This window comes from Rhinopithecus bieti, unplaced genomic scaffold, assembly GCF_001698545.2.
Source record: "Rhinopithecus bieti isolate Rb0 unplaced genomic scaffold, ASM169854v2 scaffold_5273, whole genome shotgun sequence".
Lineage (NCBI taxonomy): Eukaryota > Metazoa > Chordata > Mammalia > Primates > Cercopithecidae > Rhinopithecus > Rhinopithecus bieti.
In genome coordinates this window covers 100,951-122,854 of record NW_016805057.1, presented here as the reverse complement: position 1 = coordinate 122,854, position 21,904 = coordinate 100,951, and the positions used below count along the sequence as shown (strand labels likewise).

At 39.3% G+C, this 21,904-nt stretch overlaps 1 protein-coding gene across 1 annotated transcript in view; it reads left to right on the top strand.

Annotated features, from left to right (window-relative positions):
- LRRC63 (leucine rich repeat containing 63) overlaps positions 1–21,904 on the top strand; it is a 66,279-nt gene that overhangs the window by 6,187 nt on the left and 38,188 nt on the right. The window contains exons 3-5 of the mRNA XM_017870952.1: positions 5,255–5,932; positions 6,409–6,477; positions 13,242–13,399. Coding sequence (XP_017726441.1) covers positions 5,255–5,932; positions 6,409–6,477; positions 13,242–13,399 — 905 coding nt within the window. The remainder of the gene's footprint in view (positions 1–5,254; positions 5,933–6,408; positions 6,478–13,241; positions 13,400–21,904) is intronic.

Here is a 21,904-nt window from a genome sequence, read left to right as displayed (position 1 = left end):
ATGCCATTCTCCTGCCTCAGCCTCCCAAGTAGCTGGGACTACAGGCGCCCGCCACCTCGCCTGGCTAGTTTTTTTGTATTTTTTTTAGTAGAGACGGGGTTTCACTGTGTTAGCCAGGATGGTCTCGATCTCCTGACCTCGTGATCCACCCATCTCGGCCTCCCAAAGTGCTGGGATTACAAGCTTGAGCCACCACGCCCAGCCTACCAGTTTTTACTTTCCATATTTAGTGTTTCCTTCAGGAGCTCTTGTAAGGCAGGCCTGGTGGTGACAAAATCCCTCAGTATTTGCTTGTCTGTAATGGATTTCATTTCTCCTTCGCTTATGAAGCTTAGTTCGGCTGGATATGAAATTCTGGGTTGAAAATTCTTTTCTTTAAGAATGTCGAATACTGGCCCCCAGTCTATTCTGGCCTGTAGTGTTTCTGCAGAGAGATCCACTGTTAGTCTGATGGGCTTCCCTTTGTGGGTAACCTGACCTTTCTCTCTGGCTGCCCTTAACATTTTTTCCTTCATTTCAACCTTGGTGAGTCTGACAATTATGGGTCTTGGGATTGCTCTTCTTGAGAAGTATCTTTGTTATGTTCTCTGTCTTTCCTGAATTTGAACGTTGGCCTGTCTTGCTAGGTTGGGGAAGTTCTCCTGGATAATATCCTGAAGAGTTTTTTCCAACTTGGTTCCATCCTCCTTATCTCTTTCAGGTACACCAATCAAATGTAGGTTTGGTCTTTACACATAATCCCATATTTCTTGGCGGCTTTGTTCGTTCCTTTTTCTTTTTTCTCTAATCATGTCTTCACACTTTATTTCATTAAGTTGATCTTCAATCTCTGATATCCTTTCTTCCGCTTGATCAATTTGGCTTTTGATACTTGTGTATGCTTCACGAAGTTCTTGTGCTGTGATTTTCAGCTCCATCACTTCATTTATGTTCTTCTCTAAACTGGTTATTCTGGTTAGCAATTCGTCTAACCTTTTTTCAAAGTTCTTAGCTTCCTTGCATTGGGTTAGATCATGCTCCTTTAGCTCAGAGGAGTTTATTATTATCCACTTTCTGAAGTCTACTTCTGTCAATTCATCAAACTCGTTCTCCATCCAGTTTTGTTCCCTTGCTGGCATAAAGTTGTGATACTTTGGAGGAAAAGAGGCATTCTGGTTTTTGGAATTTTCAGCCTTTTGTGCTGTTTTTCCTCATCTTCGTGGATTTATCTACCTTTGGTCTTTGATACTGGTCACCTTTGGAAGGGGTTTCTGTGTGGACATCCTTTTTGTTGATGTTGATGCTATTCCTTTCTGTTTGTTATTTTTTCCTTCCATCAGTCTGGCCCCTCTGCTGCAGGTCTGCTGGAGTTTGCTGGAGGGCCACTCCAGACACTGTTTGCCTAGGTATCACCAGTGGAGGCTACAGAAGAGCAAAGATTGCTGCCTGCTCCTTCCACTGGAAACTTTGTCCCAGAGGGGTGCCCGCCAGATGCCAGCCAGATCTCTCCTGCATGAGGTGTCTCCCAGTCATGAGGCATGGGGGTCAGGGACCCACTTGAGGAGGCAGTCTGTCCCCCTTAGCAGAGCTCAAGCGCTGTGCTGGGAGCTCCGCTGCTCTCTTCAGACCCAGCAGGCAGGAACGTTTAAGTCTGTTGAAGCTGCACCTACAGCTGCCCCTTCCCCCAGGTGCTGTATCCCAGGGAGATAGGAGTTTTCTCTATAAGCCCCTGACTGGGGCTGCTGCCTTTCTTTCAGAAATGCCCTGCTCAGAGAGGAGGAATCTAGAGAGGAAGTCTGGCTACAGCAGTTATGAACTTCCTGGTGGCTTTGTATACACTGTGCGGGGGGCAGGGGAGGGGACGGCGGAGCAGGGGAGGGAACTGCCTACTTAAGCCTCAGTAATGACAGATGCCCCTCCCCCCACCAAGCTTAAGTGTCCCAGGTTGACTTCAGACTGCTGTGCTGGCGGTAAGAATTTCAAGCCAGTGGATCTTAGCTTGCCCGGCTCTGTAGGAGTGGGATTCACTGAGCTAGACCACTTGGTCCCTGGCTTCAGGCCCCTTTCCAGGGGAGTGAACAGTTCTGTCTCACTGGCATTCCAGGCACCACTGGGTTATGAAAAAAAAAAAAAATCCTGCAGCTGGCTCGATGTCTGCCCAAATGGCCACTCAGTTTTGTGCTTGAAACCCAAGGCCCTGGTGGCGTAGGCACCTGAAGGAATCTCCTGGTCTAGGGGTTGTGAAGATGATGGGAAAAGCATAGTATCTGGGTTGCAGTGCACCATTCCTCACGGCACAGTCCCTCATGACTTCCCTTGACTAGGGTAGGGAGTTCCCGGACCCCTTATGCTTCCCAGTTGAGGCAACACCGCACCCTGCTTTGGCTCACCCTACATGGTGGGAAAAGTTATTTAAGCATCACTTCTCCACCCAATAAGACTGCCTTTTTCTTTTCTCCCATAGTATTCCATATTTACCCTTACAAACCACTTATTATAACTGTTTACCTGCCTAGTTTCTATACTAAATTGTGAGCTCTTTCTTGGTAGTAAGGTTTGTGTTGTATCATTGTACCCCCAGCACTGCTTGTACAGCTGGCACATGGTAGGTGTCAAATGTGCTTTGAATGAATTGATGAGAACAATAAATATGTGTTGTATTATCAAAGAAGGATGGATTGCATAGGGTTTAAGGTAGACTTTGCTGTCTCAAAAGTGCAAAGTCTCATGTGAGACAAGGCATGTCCCTTTGTATTAGTTTGGTTACTCTAGAGGGACAGAACTAATAGGATATATGTATATATGAAAGGGAGTTTATTAACAAGAATTGACTTACATCATCACAAGGTAAAGTCCCACAATAGACCGTCTGCTAATTAAATAATCTGGTGACTTCTTTGAAAGTAAAAAACGATTTGAACTGGTTGATAAGAGAAGATATTCCACATAGCGTGATGAACATGTGAAATGAAGTCATATATGAGCAATTGGGCCTTTTTGGTTGTCAGAAATGATTGCAGTAACTAAGGCTTCATATTGGAGCCTTAGTTTTGCCTTAGACTTCATAATGAGTCATCACACAAAAAGGTGACATAAAGTAGTTCCTGTTCACTTAGATTTTTATATGGCAAACTAAGAAATCTGAATTAATACCGATTCTGATAATTCAGCAAAAACATGGTATGACAATATCAGAAAACCAATGGGAAATTAACTCAGTGAAGACTAGGACGATGCCAGTGATAATCAGGGGAAAACCTTTTTTAAATTTTTATTTTCCTATTTTGTTTTCATGACATTGGGTTTGAAGAGAGGGGTTCATAAGTGTATGGGACTGTGATATTTTGCTGTCTCTCAAGTGCCATATTGATCAAAGTTCAAATTTTGTCTTCAAGTTCAAGACTTGGTTCTGAGTCAGCAGAGGTTAACCCATTGCTGCTGGGGAGTGGGGGTCTATTGGAAGAAAGAAAGGGACATTGGTGTGAATGATTGTGGAGGACTGAAGATTTCCAGAACCCATCTCAGGCCTTGGACGTTTTCAATATAGTTTATTTGTTGGGGGTTGCCAAAGCAGTACTAAATTAGTACTTCCATATAGTATATAATCAGACTGTGTCCCTTCTCCCAGCTCAACCTAGGCCTGCTAATTCTTACACAAGCCAAGGGAAGGAGGGGCCTGATCAGTTCTTCCACCCTATTTTTTTACTCTCTTTTTCTATTCTTTTCATTTTTCCTTTTTCTTTTCTTTTTTTTCTTTTAGACAAGGTCTCGCTCCATCACCCAAGCTGGAGTACAGTGGTGCAATCATGGCTTACTGCAGTCTCAGTCTCCTGGGCGCGTGGTACCCTCCCACCTCAGCCTTATAAGTATCTGGGACTACAGGAGCATGCTGCCACACTTGACTAATTTTTTTTTTTTTTTTTTTTTTGCAAGGATAGGAGTATTGCTATGTTGCCCAGGCTGATTTGAACTCCTAGCCTCAGGTGATCTTACTATCTCAGCATCCCAAAGTGCTGGGATTACAGGCATGAACTACTGTGCCTGGCCCTACTCTCTTTTTCAACTCATATTATAGTTTTGGTTCCTCCATAAGTGGGGCAAGGTGTGGGGAAGAGTTATGTTGTTAAAAAGTTAATAATTAAAATGAGAATCAGCATCAGTCTTGTACCCCATGGAAATGTCAGGAGATACAAGTCAAGTAATTAAAATGATTCTCTTATATTACTCTGATCAGGAAACAGCACTGGATAAACCAATACATTTTGCTGTTCTGCAAGTATCAGTGGGGGAGGTGGATAGGGGAAGAGTGAGATGTTACTTTCTCCTTGTGGTATATATTCCTCTTGTTTATAAAAAGTCCCCCTCACTTGGTTTGAGATAGGGGACATCATCCCTCCTACACCCTCAATGGGGAGGGAAAAATCAGGGAAATGCATAAACTCCAATAGCTCTGTTCAGAGGAAATACTCTCTCCAAACTCAGATCAGTCTCTAGCTGTCCGTATAGACAACAGATGGGTGAAGGGTGAAGAGCTGAAGGACTTATTTTGGCTACCGCTTGGCAAATTTTGCCTTAATGAATCTATTATCTCCTCATTTGAATGTACAGATCCTCGTCATTTATTGCGCTCAGCTGAGGGAACAGAAAAATGTCATTTCACATTCTGTTGCATAGGAAAGAAAAGGCATATATGATTCCTGCCTAAGAATGCAAGCTCAGTGCATTTTCTGGACATAAGATAGAAAAGAATACTTGTTGTTATAATCTAAATGAGCTTATGGCACCTGTAACCACTATCAGATTGTTACCATCTTCAAAAGACACATTGGTCTGACGTCTGGCATTTAAAAGAAATGTAAATCTTTGGTCAAGGAAATTTCAAATGAGGGAGAGCTAATGATGTATGATAAATAGCAAAACTTCATCAATTGTATCCATCCCTATTGCCAGAGTTTTAGTGATAACGTCTCAAAAATCTAGTCTATTACTGGAGCTTATATCTTCCCTTCTCTCTACCAATTCTGTTCTTCCAAGAATAGTTCTCTACCCTTTAAAAGTCTAATACAATTTAGCCTTTTCACTTCTCCAGTTGCTCACTCAAACTTTATACCAGTCATGTCAACACACATCCTGGTAACTGAGCAAGTGTATACAGAAACATTTTAGAAGGTGAGAAAGGGGTGAGTGGGTAAAGAAAAGTTGTGAATGCTAAGATATTTTGTCTGTGACATATTGATATATATAATTTAATTTTTCTTTTTTTCTTTTGGTTTAGCCAAAACTGGTAAAACTGGGTCACTACACGTAACATTCACTGAAGATGAAACCACTTCCATTAAAACGGATAAAACTCGTTTTCCTGATGTTTTAAGAAATCAATCATTAACACCTATCAATATCCAAAATATCTTTTTTGATCATTGTGTACAAGAAAGAGTGACTGCAATTTCATCACCCCAAAAACCTACTAAGCATGTCTATGAGCAGATTCCAGATACTGCTACTGGTTCCATATTTTTTCCACGTTGTCATTCAGCTTCTACTCGAATTTTTGGGAAACAAACAAACAAAATGGAAAGTTCCAGAAAGTTGAAAACTATGAAAGATGTTTATACTGAAAAAAGGCTAGAAAACATTTTAATTCTTTCTTCCAAGTTTTCCAAACCTGAAAGTACTCCTGGCTCAGTTATCACTCACAAACTTGAGAATGTGCACCCTGAGCATCAACCTTTACCGGAGAGTCCAGGCGATACTTATCAGCACATCTCGAGAGATTTAAGTGCAACAGTGCCAAGCCCTCCACCTACAACTGTATCTGTGAAACCAGAAGGACAGTGGCCTGAATGTTTTAAACCAACTGCTACATTGACACTAAAAGTTACTCAATTTCCAGGTTTTGTTTCCTTGCCAACACCAATTTTACCAAGAAAACCTCACAGGCAGTCTGTGATAGGTAAATACAATCTGAACATAGTATAATTACAGAGTCAAGTAGAGTAAAGGGGAGAGAAGGCATGCAAGCTAATGGTACCCCTCCCCGTTTGGGTTTGCAGAGTGGGAGGATGGAATCACCTTTTATCTATACATATAATACTTGAGCCATAGGGCATTAACAGAAGTCCTGACCTTGCAGAGCTGCCAAGGCCAGACTGGGTACTCCACTCAGATGGTGATGATGGGAACCAACAAAGGAATTCAAAGGATCAGAAAAGCTAATATAGAGAAGCAGTGAGAATACACAATCATTCAAAAGGTGATCTAGATGACCTCCAGAAGTAGAATGCCAATGCTGATAGATGCCTTCATGAATACATTTTCATGGATAATTGGAATCCATTAAATGATGAACAATTATATTGAAGTCATAAAACCCTCAAATGAATTTTTACATGTATCCAAAGTTATCCCATTTGTTTTTCATTTTTCTAGAAACTCTTGTAGCAGAACATGAAAATGTAGAAAGTGTCCCAAAGCAAATCCTACCAAGACCACCTGAAGGTAAATGCTAGATTTATACAATTCTTTTAGAAACTGTATATAAGATTATATCTTTAAAAAATTATGAATGATTTTGTGTGTTTATGTGTGTGATTCACACATGCATAACACACATATGTCTTACCTCATTTTCAGATCCCTAAGTCATTTATGGAGCAGCTATTTCTAATATATTGACTATGAACCAAACATATTGATGTTGAGAATATAAAAGCTGATGTACTCTTAATCTGGGTGGGGTGGACAGACATACAAAAATATGAATTAACTATTTGCCATGTGCCAGGCACTGTTTTAAGTGCTTTGACCTTAGTTACTTAGAAGAAACAAATGAAAATGAAAAATATCTTTGAAGAAAGATTACACCATCCTAGATTTACATTATGTCTACAAACAATCTCTCAAATATAGTGTGTGGTAAATAATTCACAATTACCAGGCACACAAAGAGAAAGACAAAATGAATGAAAACTAGCAGAAACAATAAACAGTAGAAACATATCCACAGGATTATTTGGTATTAGAATTATTGGACACATTTTTAAATAACCTGGTGACTTCTGGGTTTTTTCCATTACTAAGTAGTTTGTATTGGACTATTAAAGCTGCCAAAAATATATAAAGTCGCTATTGAAGGAACTGCACAGTAACAAATGTGGGCGTGACTTGAGTAGAACTGGACAGTAACCAATGTGGATGTTACAATTCCTGAAAGAAGGGAAGCTCTGCCTTTACCTTGCCTTTTGCCTGAGGGTGTTTGTGGTGTGGGAGAATGGATTACAAGTAGAATGTGGTGGGTTTAGTGGATTGAGGAGCTAGCAGTCAGACTTCAGAGCGGCCTTGGGACTTGAGGGAGAAAATCTTGGCAAGGAAAGAATTGAAGGAAGGTGAATCAAAAAATCTGCATACAAGCTGGGCACAGTGGAGCGCAGCTGTAGTCTCAGTTCTTGAGAGGCTGAGGTGGAGTATCACTTTAGCCTAGGAGTTCGATGCCCACCTGGGTAACATAGTGAGACTCAGTCTGTGTTAGGCCATTCTTGCATTGCTGTAAAGAAATACCTGAGACTGGACAATTTATAGGGAAAAGAGATTTAATTGGCTCACAGTTCTGCAGACCATACAAGAAGTGTGGTGCTGGTATCTGCTGCTGGTAAGGGCCTCAGGGAGCTTTTACTCATGGTATACAGCAAAATGGGAGCTTGAACATCACATGATGAGAGTGGGAGCAAGAGAGAGAGTGATGTGAGGTACAGGTGCCACACACTTTAAAACAGCCAGATCTTATAAGAACTCACTATCATAAGGGCAGCATGAAGCCATGAGGGATCCACTCCCATGAACCAGACACCTCCCACCAGGCCCCATGTTCAACACTGGGAGTTACATTTCAATATGAGATTTAGAGGGGACAACATCCAAACTATATCACTCCACCTCTGGCCTCTCAAATACCATGTTCTTCTCACATTGCAAAATACAATCATCCCCTGCCAATAGTTCCCCAAAAGTCTCAACTCATTTCAGCATCATTCAAAAGTGCAAAGTCTCATGTGAGACAAGGCATGTCCCTTTGTATTAGTTTGGTTTCTCTAGAGGGACAGAACTAATAGCATATATGTATATATGAAAGGGAGTTTATTAACGAGAATTGACTTACATCATCACAAGGTAAAGTCCCACAATAGACCGTCTGCGAATTGAGGAGTAAGGAAGCCAGTAGTGACTCAGTCTGAATCCCATAACCTCAAAAGTAGGGAAGCCAACTGTGTAGCCTTCAGTCTATGGCTAAAGGCCCGAGAGCCCCAGGCAAACCACTGGTGTAGGTCCAAGAGCCTAAAAGCCAAAGAACTTGAAGTCTGATGTTCTAGGGCAGGAAGCATCCAGCATGGGAGAAAGATGAAGGCCAGAAGACTCAACAAGTCAGCTTCTTCTACCTTCTGCCTGCTTTTTCTAGCTGTGCTGACAGCTGATTGGATGGTACATACATCCAATGTGGTACACACATCCCACAATGGGGAGTGGTACCCACATTGTGGGTGGGTCTTCTTGAGGGCGGGTCTTCCTTTCCTAGTCCACTGACTCAAATGTTCATCTCTTCTGGCAACACCCAGAAACACCCAGATACACCCAAAACAACACTTTGCATCCTTCAATCAAATTGACAGTATTAACCATCACACCCTTCCACTTAGAAGCCTGTAAAATTAAAACAAGTTATTTATTTCTAAGCCTGTAAAATTAAAACAAGTTATTTACTTCCAAGATACAATGGGGGGAGGGGTACCAGCATTGGGTAAACATTCCCATTCAAAAGGGAGAAATTGGCAAAAGAAAGGGGCTACAAACCCTATTCATTTTCATGGATAATTGCAATCCATTAAATGATGAACGATTATACTGAAGTCATAAGACCCTCAAATGAATTTTTACAAGTATCCAAACTCATCCCAGTTTTTTTCTTTTTTCTAGAAACTCCTATAACAGAAAATGAAAATGTAGAAAGTATACAGATCTGAAACCCAGCTGGGCAGACATTATATCTTAAAGTTCTAAAATAATATTTGACTGGATGTTCCACTGGTGCAAGGAGTGGACTCCCAAGGCCTTTCCCAGCTCCAACCATGTGGCTTTGCAGGGTACAGCTCCTGTGGCTGCTCTCATGGGTTGGAGTTGAGTACTTGTGACTTTTCCAGCCTCAGGATTTAAGCTGCATGCAGTGCTACCATTCTGGGGGTCTGGAGGGTGGCAGCCCACTTCCCACAGCTCCACTAGGCAATGCCTCAGTGGGGTATTTGTGTGGGGGCTCCAACCCCATATTTCCCCCATCCTGCCCTAATAGAGGTTCTCGGTGAAGGCTCCACCACTATGACAGGCTTCTACCTGAGCACCCAGGCTTTCTTATACATCCTCTGAAATGTAGGTGCAGGCTGCCAAACCTCCTTCACTCTTGCATTCTGCAGGTTTTGAGGCCTAACACCATGTGGAAGCCACCAAGGCTTACAGCTTGCACTCTCCAAAGCAGCAGCCTAAGCAGTATCTAGGGTCCTTTGAGCTGAGGCTGGAGTCAGAATGGCCAAGACACAAGGAGCAGCCCCCTCAGGTGGTGCAGGGCAGTGGTGCCCTGGGCCTGGCCCCCGAAACTATTCAGTCCTCTTGGTCCTCTGGGTCTGTGATGGGAGGGGCTGCCACAGTGGTCTCTGAAATGTCTTTGAGGCCTTGTTCCCATTTTCTTGGCTATTCCTACTTGGATCCTTTTTAGTTATGCAGATCTCTCTAGCAAGTGGTTACTCTATAGCCTGCTGCAATCCCTCTCCCAAAGCTTTTTCTTTCCATGCTATATGGCCAGGCTGCAAATTTTCCAAACTTTTACAAGCTGCTTCCCTTTTGAATATAAATTTCAACTTTGTCATTGCTTTGCTCCCACATCTGAGCATAGGCTGTTACAAGCAGCCTGGCCAAATCCTGAATGCTTTGCTGCTTAGAAATTTCTTCTATCAGATACCAAGTCATCACTCTGAAGTTCAGACTTCCACAGATCTTTAGGGCATGAATAGAATTTAGCCAAACTCTTTGCTAAGGCATAACATGAGTAACTTTTGCTCCAGTTCCAAATAAGTTCCTCATTTCAATCTGAGACCTTGGCAGCCTGGCCTTCACTGTCAATATAAATATCAGCATTTTGGTCACGCTGTTTACCCAGTCTCTGAGAAGTTCCAAACTTTCCCTCATCATCCTGTCTTCTTCTGAGCCTTAGAAACTCTTCCAACCTCTGCCTGTTACCTGGTTCCAAAGTGGCTCCCACATTTTTATGTATCTTCATAGCAATGCCCTTCTCCTCAGTACCAATTTTATGTGTTAGTTTGTTCTTGCATTACTACAAAGAAAAACCCAAGACTGAGTAATGTATAGAGAAAAGAGATGTAATTGGTTTAGAGTTCTGAAGGCTATACAAGCATAGTTATGGCATTCCCTTGGCTTTTGGGGAGGCCTCAGTGGGCTTTTACTCATGGCAGAAGACAAAATAAGAGCAGGTATATCACACTGCAAAAGCAGAAGCAAGAGAGAGTGAAGGAGAGGTGCCACACACTTTTTTTTTTTTTTTTTTAAAAGACAGAGTCTTACTCTGTTGCCCAGGCCAGAGTGCAGTGGCACAATCTCAGCTCACTGCAGCCTCTGCCTCCCAGGTTCAAGTGATTCTCCTGTCTCACCCTCCTGAGTAACTGGGATTGCAGGCATGCACCACCACGCCCAGCTAATTTTTGTATTTTTCATAGAGACAGCGTTTCACCAGGTTGACCAGATTGGTCTCAAACTTCTGACCTCTAGTGATCCTCCTTGGCCTCCCAAAGTGCTGGGATTATAGATGTGAGCCACCGCACCCGGCCTGCCACACACTTTTTAATTTATTTTTTGAGATGGAGCCTTGCTCTGTTGCCCAGGCTGGAGAGCAGTGGTGCGATCTTGACTCACTGTAAGCTCCGCCTCCTGGGTTCACTCCATTCTTCTGCCTCAGCCTCCCGAGTAGCTTGGACTACAGGTGCCCGCCACCACGCCCAGCTAATTTTTTGTATTTTCAGTAGACACGGGGTTTTACCTTGTTAGCCAGGATGGTCTCGATCTCCTGACCTCGTGATCCGCTGGCCTCGGCCTCCCAAAGTGCTGGTATTACAAGCGTGAGCCACCACGCCCGGCCTGCCACACACTTTTAAACAAGATCAGAATTCCACTCACTACCACAAGGACAGCACCAAGCCATAGGAGATCTGCCCCCATGACCCAAACACCTCCCTCCAGGACCCATATCCAACATTGGGATTTACATTTCAACATGAGATTTAAAGAGGACAACATACAAACTATATCACAGTCTCCTAAAAAAAATCTGCATACAAACTCCCTCAAGGGTGCTAGCTGGTTTCTAGGCTGTGAATGTATAGAACAAGATTCCAAGAAACACAGTAGAAAACATCAGCTGAGAAGATAAGAAATTGATAGAGTTTTGTGATTGCACAAAAGATGGATAATAGAGTTCAAGCTCTGCCGAAGTGTTGGGGCCTTTGTAACACATTGGAATTTCAGTTGAAATTCCATTCCTTAGGAATAAAGATGATGTTGTAGGAAAGAAGACAAAACTAAAATAGCCAATCCCTAACAAAGCTCAAACCAATCCTTGATAATGGTGTTTTCTGCCTAATCAAGGAAAACCTAACATGTTGAGAGAAAGAGAAAGAAAGAAAGAGAGAGAGGGCATATTATCCAGACTTCTTAAAATAGTTCATCTTTGAAGTCCAGCATTAAATTTAAAAAATTACAACACATTCTAAAAATAAAATAAAATATCTGAAAAACAGTAGAAAGAAACAGGCAATAAAACAGGCCTATATTTGATTCAGATATTAGAGTTTCAAATGGATTTAAAAGTAACTATGATTACTATGTCCAAGAAAACAAAGAGATCATTGGAGAATTTCACCACAGAACTGGTATTTTTGTTTTTTAAAATGAGTCAAATAAAATTCTAGAACAATAAAAATAATATACCAAATTAACAATTCAAATAGCTGCATTTAGTAAAAGGTTATATACAGCAGAACACTCCAACCATAACCCGCCATTCCTCCCAGAACTTTTGTATCCTTGTCTATGATGTAAATTAACTTCCAGGTCTCTTCCATGTCATGCTGCCATTATTTGCTTTATTGAGTTTCTTCTCTGGTGGTTTCCTTCTTAGAAAATTTAAGAATCCCCAGATTCTTGAGAGATCACCTCCTCTTCATCTCCTTCTTCCTCATTTCTACTCAACAACCAACTGCGTGGGCTTAAAGCAGGGAGCAGGCCACAGACTTATGTCTTAACTCACTCTCTTTCCCTTCTTGCTCCATTCTTTCTCCCAAGCCAAGGTATCTCTATATTACATTATATATCTTTCTTTATTCAAGCTTTCACATCTCTTGATCTGAAATGGGCACAGAGGTTCTATTTTAGAAATTAAAAACCTTTTTTTGTTTTCTTCGTTCTAGGATGTTGATTTTCTCTCATCGAAGCAGTAACATAAGAATTACTGACATTATAAAATATGTTTCTGCAAACAATGCAGCAATACTGGCTGCAAAAGTAAAATATATTATATAAAATTTTAAAATACTTTCCTGCCACATTTGGTGTATACTTGCATGGGACATTTTTGATGGAAGGTGAAACCCATAGGGTCATAATAAAGTAAATTTAAATTTAGATGGTCTTTCTTTGGCTTACTCCTGAGATGTTTGTTTGTCTCCTGCGGGGGATCTACAAGCTAAAGGCAGAGTTTAATTACATAGGGCATTTGAATTGTACATCAAAGTGATACTAAGGAAAAAGTGAGGCTGATGTCTTGCTGAGGTATTCTTACATGATGTTGCCTGTTAATTTTATGAGCCAAGAAGTTCTTTATGTAATTCATAGTAAATTTTAAGAAAATATTTTTACACATAGTATGCAAAGACTGATATTGATAGAAACTAAATTATCCAGATAGAAATCTATGAGCATATGGTTTACTTTGGGGAAGATAATGGTGCACCTAAAATTACAAAACAAAACAACACCCAATTTGGCAAACAGAACTGAGTTTGGGGTAGATGAAGGCTATGGGGAATCCCTGCCAGAGGATGTGTGCACTTAAGCCCTTAGGGTAACTCAATATTATCATAAGATAAATACCTCTTAACTTTCATTCTAGGTGATAACACATTTAAATTTTATGTTTTGTTTTGTTTATTTAGGTCTCACCAAAACTAAAAAAATAGAATCAGAGATACAGATTGTACGTGGTGAAGGTTTTAAGACTGTTGCAGCAACACGATATGAAACAATAACAGCCATGACCAACCTGGCCATAGTAAACTGTCAAGCATACGGAAGAAACGCACTTAATCTGAAGGTATGCTGGATCTTTTTAATGACAGTGTCCTCCTGTATTATCAATTATTTTTGCTTTAGATTTCCCAATATAGATTAGTTTCCATGGTATTGAGGGGAATTTTCCTATTACAATAGAGATTTCTTAGGAACACATTCAAATTGCATCTCAAAACCTATATTCCTAGTTTGCCTTCAGTTTTAAAAGATTCTGAGGTTCAAGTCAATCACAGTGCTTTTTTAAAATTACTTAGCATAAGAGAATTTGAATTCAGATTTATTGTATTTTTAAGTTATTAGCAATCTTTGGCTCTGTGACAAATCTAGTACTAGGATGGCTTTTCACTGAACACAAGCTCAATATCATGAATAGCAATAATATTAGTTATCATTTGTTAAGTATCCACTACGTGCCAAGTACACATTACTCCTAATACACAATTATGTAAAGTACTATAATCTTTATCCTCAGATAAGAACACTGACGCTTAATGAAAGTAACTTGTATAAGATCACACAGTAAGCAAGTTGTAGAGCTTGGGTTTGAACCCAGAATGTTTTGGCCTCAAAATCTATGCTTTTTTATTTTAAGTTTTATTTTGAGGTAAGTTCTAACTCATAGAAAATTTGTAAAAATAGGAAAAGCTACAGAGAGTTTCTTTGAAAAATTAGGGCATTAAAATAATATTCATATATACTGGGAAATTTGGAAAGGCAAATGCTTGGCTGGGGCTAGACACATCCTTAGAAAAGACCTGAGAAGGCCCTAAGCTTTCACATCTGGCTGACCTCTAAATGCAGTACAAGCAGGAAGTAAAGGCAAAGGCAGTTGTAAATGGCCTGGCTAAGCATTGAAGGAGTGCCTTAGCACAGAGTCCATCTGAAAAGGTGGAGTTCTCTCTCTCTCCTCCTCTCTCTGTCTTCTGTTGTGTAAGGAAATCTCTGTCAAAACAATAACTGAACATGAGTTAAAAGAGCAGAGATTTTAAAGAAAATATGTGACAAAGAATACAGATTTCACAAAAAAAGTTTAGAATATTATTAAACAACTCAATAGCTACAGCTCATATCAAGCCTACAGTAATTCTGGACCTGAAAAACACAATAACTGAAATGAAAACCTCACTGGAAGATTTCAACAGTAGATTTGATCAGGCAGTAGATTTGATCTATTTCTATTCTATAAAAATAGAAATAGAACACAGAACAACAAAACAAACCCCAAAGAGAGAGAAAAATGTGATTTCCAGAGTTAACACATTGTAATGATTAAGACGTCCAGTTCCAGTTTTTAACAAAAATTATGGAATATCCAAAAAATATGGCTTGTTCACAGAAGAAACTAACAGAAGCTCTATTTTTTCACATCAGATGGGTAATGTGCCAATGTCATAAAAAGGCTTGAGGGAGGCATATTTTATTCATGAGCATAAAAAGCCAATCATCATGCTTATGAACTACTAAAGGATTAGAAACTACTTCTGAGGAAGCACAGATATTGGACTTACTGGAAAAAGGACTTCAAATAAACTATCTTAAATATGTTCAAACTGCTAAATGAAACTATGGACAGAGAGCTAAAGAGAATAATGAGTGAATAGAGATTTCAATAAGGAGAATAATGCGTGAATAGAGATTTCAATAAGGAGAATAATGCGTGAATAGAGATTTCAATAAAGAGATGGACATGACAAAGGAAAAAAAAAGAAAAACAATTCAGGAGCTGGAAACTACATTACCAAACTGAAAACTTCTCTAGAAAGTTTCAATACTAGAAATACTGATTAGGCAGAATAAAGAATTATAGAACTAGAAAATAGGTAAATTGAAATGATCAAGTATGAAGAACAGAAAGAAAAAAAATAAAGAAAAATGAACAGAACTTAAGGGACCTCTGGAACATCATCAAGTATACTAACATACATTTAATGGGGTCTCTGGAAAAAAGAAAAGAGAGGAAAGGGCAGAAAAAATATTTGAAGAAATAATGGCCAAATATTCCAAATTTGATTAAAAGCACAACTCTATACATCCAGGAAGCTCAATCAACTCCGAGAAGGATAATTGCCAAGAGATCCACAATGAGACATATAATCTAATTGTCAAAAGCCAAAGTCAAAGAAATAATCTTGACAGCAGCAAGCAAGAAGTGTTTTGTCATGTACAAGGGCTCTACAATGAAATTCACAGCCAGTTTGTTGCCAGAAACTATGGAGGCAAGAAAGGAATGGGATGACATCTTTATAGTGCTGAAAGAAAAGCAATCTGTCAACCAAAAGTCTATAACCAGAAAATCTATCCTTCAAAAACAAAGGAGTAATTAAGACATTCCCCAATAAGCAGAAGCCGAGGGCATTTGTTGCCAGTACACCTGCCCTATAAGAAATGCTAGAGAGTTGTTCAGGCTACAGTGAGAGAACATTAGACAGCAACTCAAAGTCTTAAAAAGAAATAAAGAACTCTGATGAAGGTAACTACATAGGTAAATATAAAAGTCAGTATTATTTTGGTTATCAGTTTGTATTACTTTTTCTTTCTTATATCACTTAAAAGACAAGTGTGTAAACATAATTATAAATGTATATTAATGGACACACAATGTTTAAAGATTTAATTTGTGACTAAACAGAAGGGAGATGAAGCTGTATAGGAACAGCGATTTTGTATGCCATTAGAGTTAATTTGGTATCAATCTAAACTAGATTGTTGTAAATTTAGGATGCCAAGTGCAATCCCATAGTAACTACTACTAAAAAACCATATTAAAACATACACAAAGGGAAGTGAGGAGGAAATTAATGTGGCACCCTACAGAAAATTCATTAAATGCAAAGAAGGCTGTAATGAAGGGAACGAACAAAACCAGCAATGACAAAACATTCTGGAAAGGGCAAAAGTGTAAAGGCAGTAAAAGTATCTGCGGTTTTCAGGGTTGTGGCAGAAGGGAAGAAAGGATGAATAGGAGAAGCACGGGTAATTTTTAGGGCAGTGATTCCGTATGATACTGTAATGGTGAGTCTATTTCCTTATGCATTTTGAAAACCCATGGAATATATAACATGAGGTGTGAACTATAATGTAAACTATGGACTTGGGTTGATAATGATGTGCCAATGTTGGTTCATTGATCGTAACAAATATACCAACATGTTGTACAAGATGTTAATGTTGGGGGAAGGTTATAGGTACATGTGGCGAAGGGGTATGTGGAGAAGAAAAATCTCAAATTAAGAACTTAACTTTACACTTTAAAAAACTTGAACAAAGATAGCAAACTAAACCCAAAGCTAACAGAAGGAAGAAAACAATAATGATAAGAGCAGAGATAAATGAAATAGAGAATAGGAAAACAGTAGAGAAAAGTAATGAAAACAAAGGTAGATTATTTGTAAAGATCAACAAAATAAATAAATCCTTAGCTAGACTAAGTAAAAAAAAAAGAGAGAATGTACAAATAACTAACATTAGTCATGAAAATTGAAATATTACAACTGGCCTTACAAAAATAAAGGGGATTGTAAAAGAATATTTTAAATGATTGTACATTAATGAATAATATAACCTAGATTAAATGGAAACATTTCTAGAAAAACACAAATTACAGACTCAAGAACAAATAAAAATCCGAGCAGACATTTACCAAGTAATGAGATTAAGTCAGTAACAAAAAACTTCCAAACATAGTAAAATCCAGGACCAGATGGGCCTAATTTCAGGCAACCCTAGTTTCAGACAAAACAGGCTTTAAACCAACAAAGATCAAAAAAGACAAAGAAAGGCATTACATAATGTTAAAGGGCTCAATTCAACAAGAAGACGTAACTATCCTAAATATATATGCACCCAATACAGGAGCAGCCAGATTCATAAAGCAAATTATTAGATTCCTACAAAAAGACTGAGGTTCCCTCACAATGAATAGTGGGAGACATCAACACTCCCACTTAGACAAATCATCAAGGCAGAAAATTAACAAAGATATTCAACATTGGACAAAAATGGATCTGGACCTTTACAGAACTCTACCCCTAAAACAACAGAATTCTTCCCATTTCCACATGACACATACTCTAAAATCAACCATGTAATTGAACACAAAACAAGTCTCAGCAAATGAAAAATAATTGTATAAGTACATTGTCATGCTGCTATGAAGAAATACCCAAGACTGGGTAATTTATAAATAAAAAGAGGTTTAATGGACCAACAGTTCCACATGGCTGGGGAGGTCTCACAATCATGGCAGAAGGCAAAGGAGAAGCAAAGACACGTCTTACGTGACAGCAAGCAAGCATGTGCGGGGAACTGCCCTTTATAAAACCATCAGCTGTCATGTGACTTATTCATTTTCATCACAAGAAAAACTCACCCCTATGATTCATTTACCTCCCACCAGATCCCTCCCATGACACATGGATTATGGGAGCTACAATTCAAGATGATATTTGGGTGGGGACACAGGCAAACCATATCAATAACCAAAATTATACCAAACACAATCTTGGACAACAGTACAATAAAAATAGAAGTCAAGACTTTTAAAATCACTCGTACCATGCAGTTACATGCAAATTAAATGACATACTCGTGAATGACTCTTGGGTAAATCTGAAATTAAGGCAGAAAAGAAGTACTTTGAAATTAATGAGAATAAAAATACAGCATATTAGAATCTCTGGTACACAGCTAAGGCAATGTTAAGCAGGAAATTCATAGCACTAAATGTCCACATCAGAAAGTTAGAAAGATGTTAAATTAGTAACCTAACATTAAAACTGAAAGAACTAGAGAAGCAAGAGTAAACCAACCCCAAAGCTAGCAGAAGACAAGAAATAACCAAAGTCAGAGCTGAACTGAAGAAAACTGAGACACAAAAAAGAATTCAAAAGATCAGCAGATCCAGGAGTTGATTTTTTGAAAGAAAAAAAAATTAGTAATATAGGACACTAGCTAGACTAATAAAGAAGAAAGAGAAAATCCAAATACAATTAGAAATGACAAAGGAGAAGTTACTCCTGACCCCACAATAATAAAAATAGCCATCAGAAACTACTACAGACACCTCTCTGCACACAAAGTAGAAAACCTAGAAGAGATGGATAAATTCCCAGACACATACATCCTCCCAAGACTGAACCAGGAAGAAGCTGATTCCCTGAACAGACCAATAATGAGCCCCAAAACTGAATCAGTAGTAAATAGCCCACCAACCAAAAAAAGCCCAGTGCCACACAGATTCACAGCTGAATTCTACCAGACGTACAAAGCAGAGCTTGTACCATTTCTGGTGAAACTATTCCAAAAAAATTGAGGAGGAGGGGCTCCTCCCTAACTAATTCAGTGATGCTGGCATCATCCTGATACCAAAACCTGGCAGAGACACAACAACAACAACAACAACAACAAAACTTCAGGCCAATATTCTTGATGAACACTGATGCAAAAATCTTCAACAAAATACTGGCAAACTGAATCCAGCAGCACATCAAAAAGCTTATCTACCATGATCAAGTAGGCTTTATCCCTGGGATGCAAGATTGGTTCAACATATGCAAAACAATACATGTGATTCATCACACAAACAGAACTAAAAACAAAAACTATATGATTATCTCAATAGATGTAGAAAAGGTTTTTAATAAAATTCAACATCACTACATGTTAAACACTCTCCATAAACTAGGTATTGAAGGAACAACCTCAAAATAATAAGAGCCACCTATGACAGACGCACAGCCAACATCATATGGAATGGGCAGAAGTTGGATTGGAAGCATTCCCCTTAAAAACTGGAACAAGTCAAGGATGTCCTCTCTCTCTCTCTCTCTCTTTTTTTTTTTTTTTTTTGAGACGGAGTCTCACTCTATTGCCCAGATTGGAGTGCAGCGGTGCGATCTCGGCTCACTGCAAAGTCCACCTCCCGGGTTCATGCCATTCTCCTGCCTCAGCCTCCTGAGTAGCTGGGACTATAGGTGCCCACCATGACGCCCAGCTAATTTTTTTTGTAATTTTAGTAGAGACAGGGTTTCACCATGTTAGCCAGGATGGTCTCGATTTGCTGGCCTCGTGATCCACCCGCCTTGGCCTTCCAAAGTGCTGGGATTACAGGCGTGAGCCACCATACCCAGCCAAGGATGCCCTCTCTCAACACTCCTATTCAACAAAGTATTGGGAATCCTGACCAGGGTAATCAGGCAAGAGAAAGAAAGAAGGAACATCCAAATAGGAAGAGAGGAAGCTAAACTATCCCTATTTGCAAATGGCATGATCCCATATGTAGAAAACCTCGTAGTCTCAGCCCCAAAGCTCCTTAAGCTGATAAACAACTTCAGCAAAATCTCAGACTACAAAATCAATGTGCCAAAATCACAGACATTCTTATACACCAACAACAGTCAAGCTAAGAGCCAAATCAGGAACACAGTCTCATTCACAATTGCCACATAAAGAATAAGATCTTTAGGAATACAGCTAACCAAGGATGTGAACGATCTCTACAAGGAGAACTATGAAACACAAAGTTCAAAGGAATCAGAGATGACACAAGCAAATGGAAAAACATTCCATGCTCATGGATAGGAAGAATCAATATTATTAAAATGGCCATACTGACAAAAGCAATTTATAGATTGAATGGTATTCCTATTAAACTACCAGTGACGTTCTTCACAAAACCAGAAAAAAACCATTATAAAATTCATATGGAACCAAAAAAGAGCCTGACTAGCCAAGGCAAACCTAAGCAAAAAGAGAAAAGCTAGAGGCATCATGCTACCTGCCTTCAAACTATACGAGAGGGCTACAGCATGGTGCTGGTACATAAACAAACACATAGACCAATGGAACTGAATAGAGAACCCAGAAACAAGGCTGCGTACCTACAACTATCTGATCTTTGACAAAGCTGACAAAAACAAGCAATGGGGAAAGGATTCCCTATTCAATAAATGGTGCTGGGATAACTGGCTAGCCATATGCAGAAGATTGAAATTGGACCCCTTCCATATACCATATACAAAAATTAACTCAAGATATATTAAAGACTTTAATGTAAAATGCAAAACTATAAAAACTCTGGAGGACAACCTAGGCAATACTATTTAGGGCATAGGAATGAGCAAAGATTGAATGATAAAGACACCAAAGCAATTGCAACAATAGCAAAAATTGACAGATGGGGTCTAATTAAACTAAAGAGCTTCTGCATTACAACGAAAATTATCAACAGAGTGAACAGACAGCCTACAGAATGGGAGAGGAATTTTGCAAACTATGCATCTGACAAAGGCCTAATATCCAGCATTTATAAGGAACTTAAACAAATTTGCAAGAGAAAAACAAACAACCCCATTAAAAAGTGGGCAAAGGCCATGAACAGACACTCCAAAAGAAGACATACATGTGACCAACAATCATGAAAAAAGCTCAACATCACTGATCATTAGAGAAATGCAAATCAAAGTCACAATAAGATACCATCTCACATCAGGCAGGATAGCTATTACTAAAACGAAAAAAAATAACAGATGCTGTTGAGGTTGTGGAGAAAAAGGAACATTTATACACTCTTGGTGGGACTGTAAATTAGTTCAACCATTGTGGAAGACAGTGTGACAATTTCTCTAAAACCTAAAAACAGAAATACCATTTGACCCAGCATCCCATTACTGGGTATATACCCAAACCATTATAAATTATGCTATTACAAAGACACATGCGTGTGTGTTTACGGCAGCACTCTTTGTGATAACAAAGTCATAGAATCAACCTAAATGCACATCAATGATAGACTGGATAAAGAAAATGTGGTACATATACACCATAGAATACTATGCTACCATATAAAAGAACAAGAGCATGTCTTTTGTGGGAACATGGATGAAGCTGGAGGCCATTATACTTAGCAAACTAACTCAGGGACAGTAAACCAAATATTGCATGTTCTCACTTATAAGTGGGAGCTAAATAGTGAGTACACACGGACACATAGAGGGGAACAACATGCACTGAATCCTATTGGAAGGTGGAGGGTGGGAAGAGGGAGAGGGTTAGGAAAAATAACTAATGGGTACTAGGCTTAATACTTGGGTGATGAAATAATCTGTACAAGAAACTCCCATGACACAAGTTTTCCTATATAATAAATCTGCATGTGTATCCCTGAACTTAAAATAAAAGCTAAATTAAAAAAAAAAAAACCTAGAAAACATATTTAAGGAAATAATGGCTGAGATTTTCCCAAATCTGGAGATAACCAGTAGCACCCAAATACAGGAAATTCAAAGGTCACCAATTAGATTCAATGCAGGAGGAATTTCCCAAGGTACATCATAATCAAATTAGCAAAAATCAAAGAGAAAGAATATTTGCAGCACAAAGAATAAAGAAACATATGGCCGGGCGCGGTGGCTCAAGCCTGTAATCCCAGCACTTTGGGAGGCCGAGACGGGCGGATCACGAGGTCAGGAGATCGAGACCATCCTGGCTAACACGGTGAAACCCCGTCTCTACTAAAAAATACAAAAAC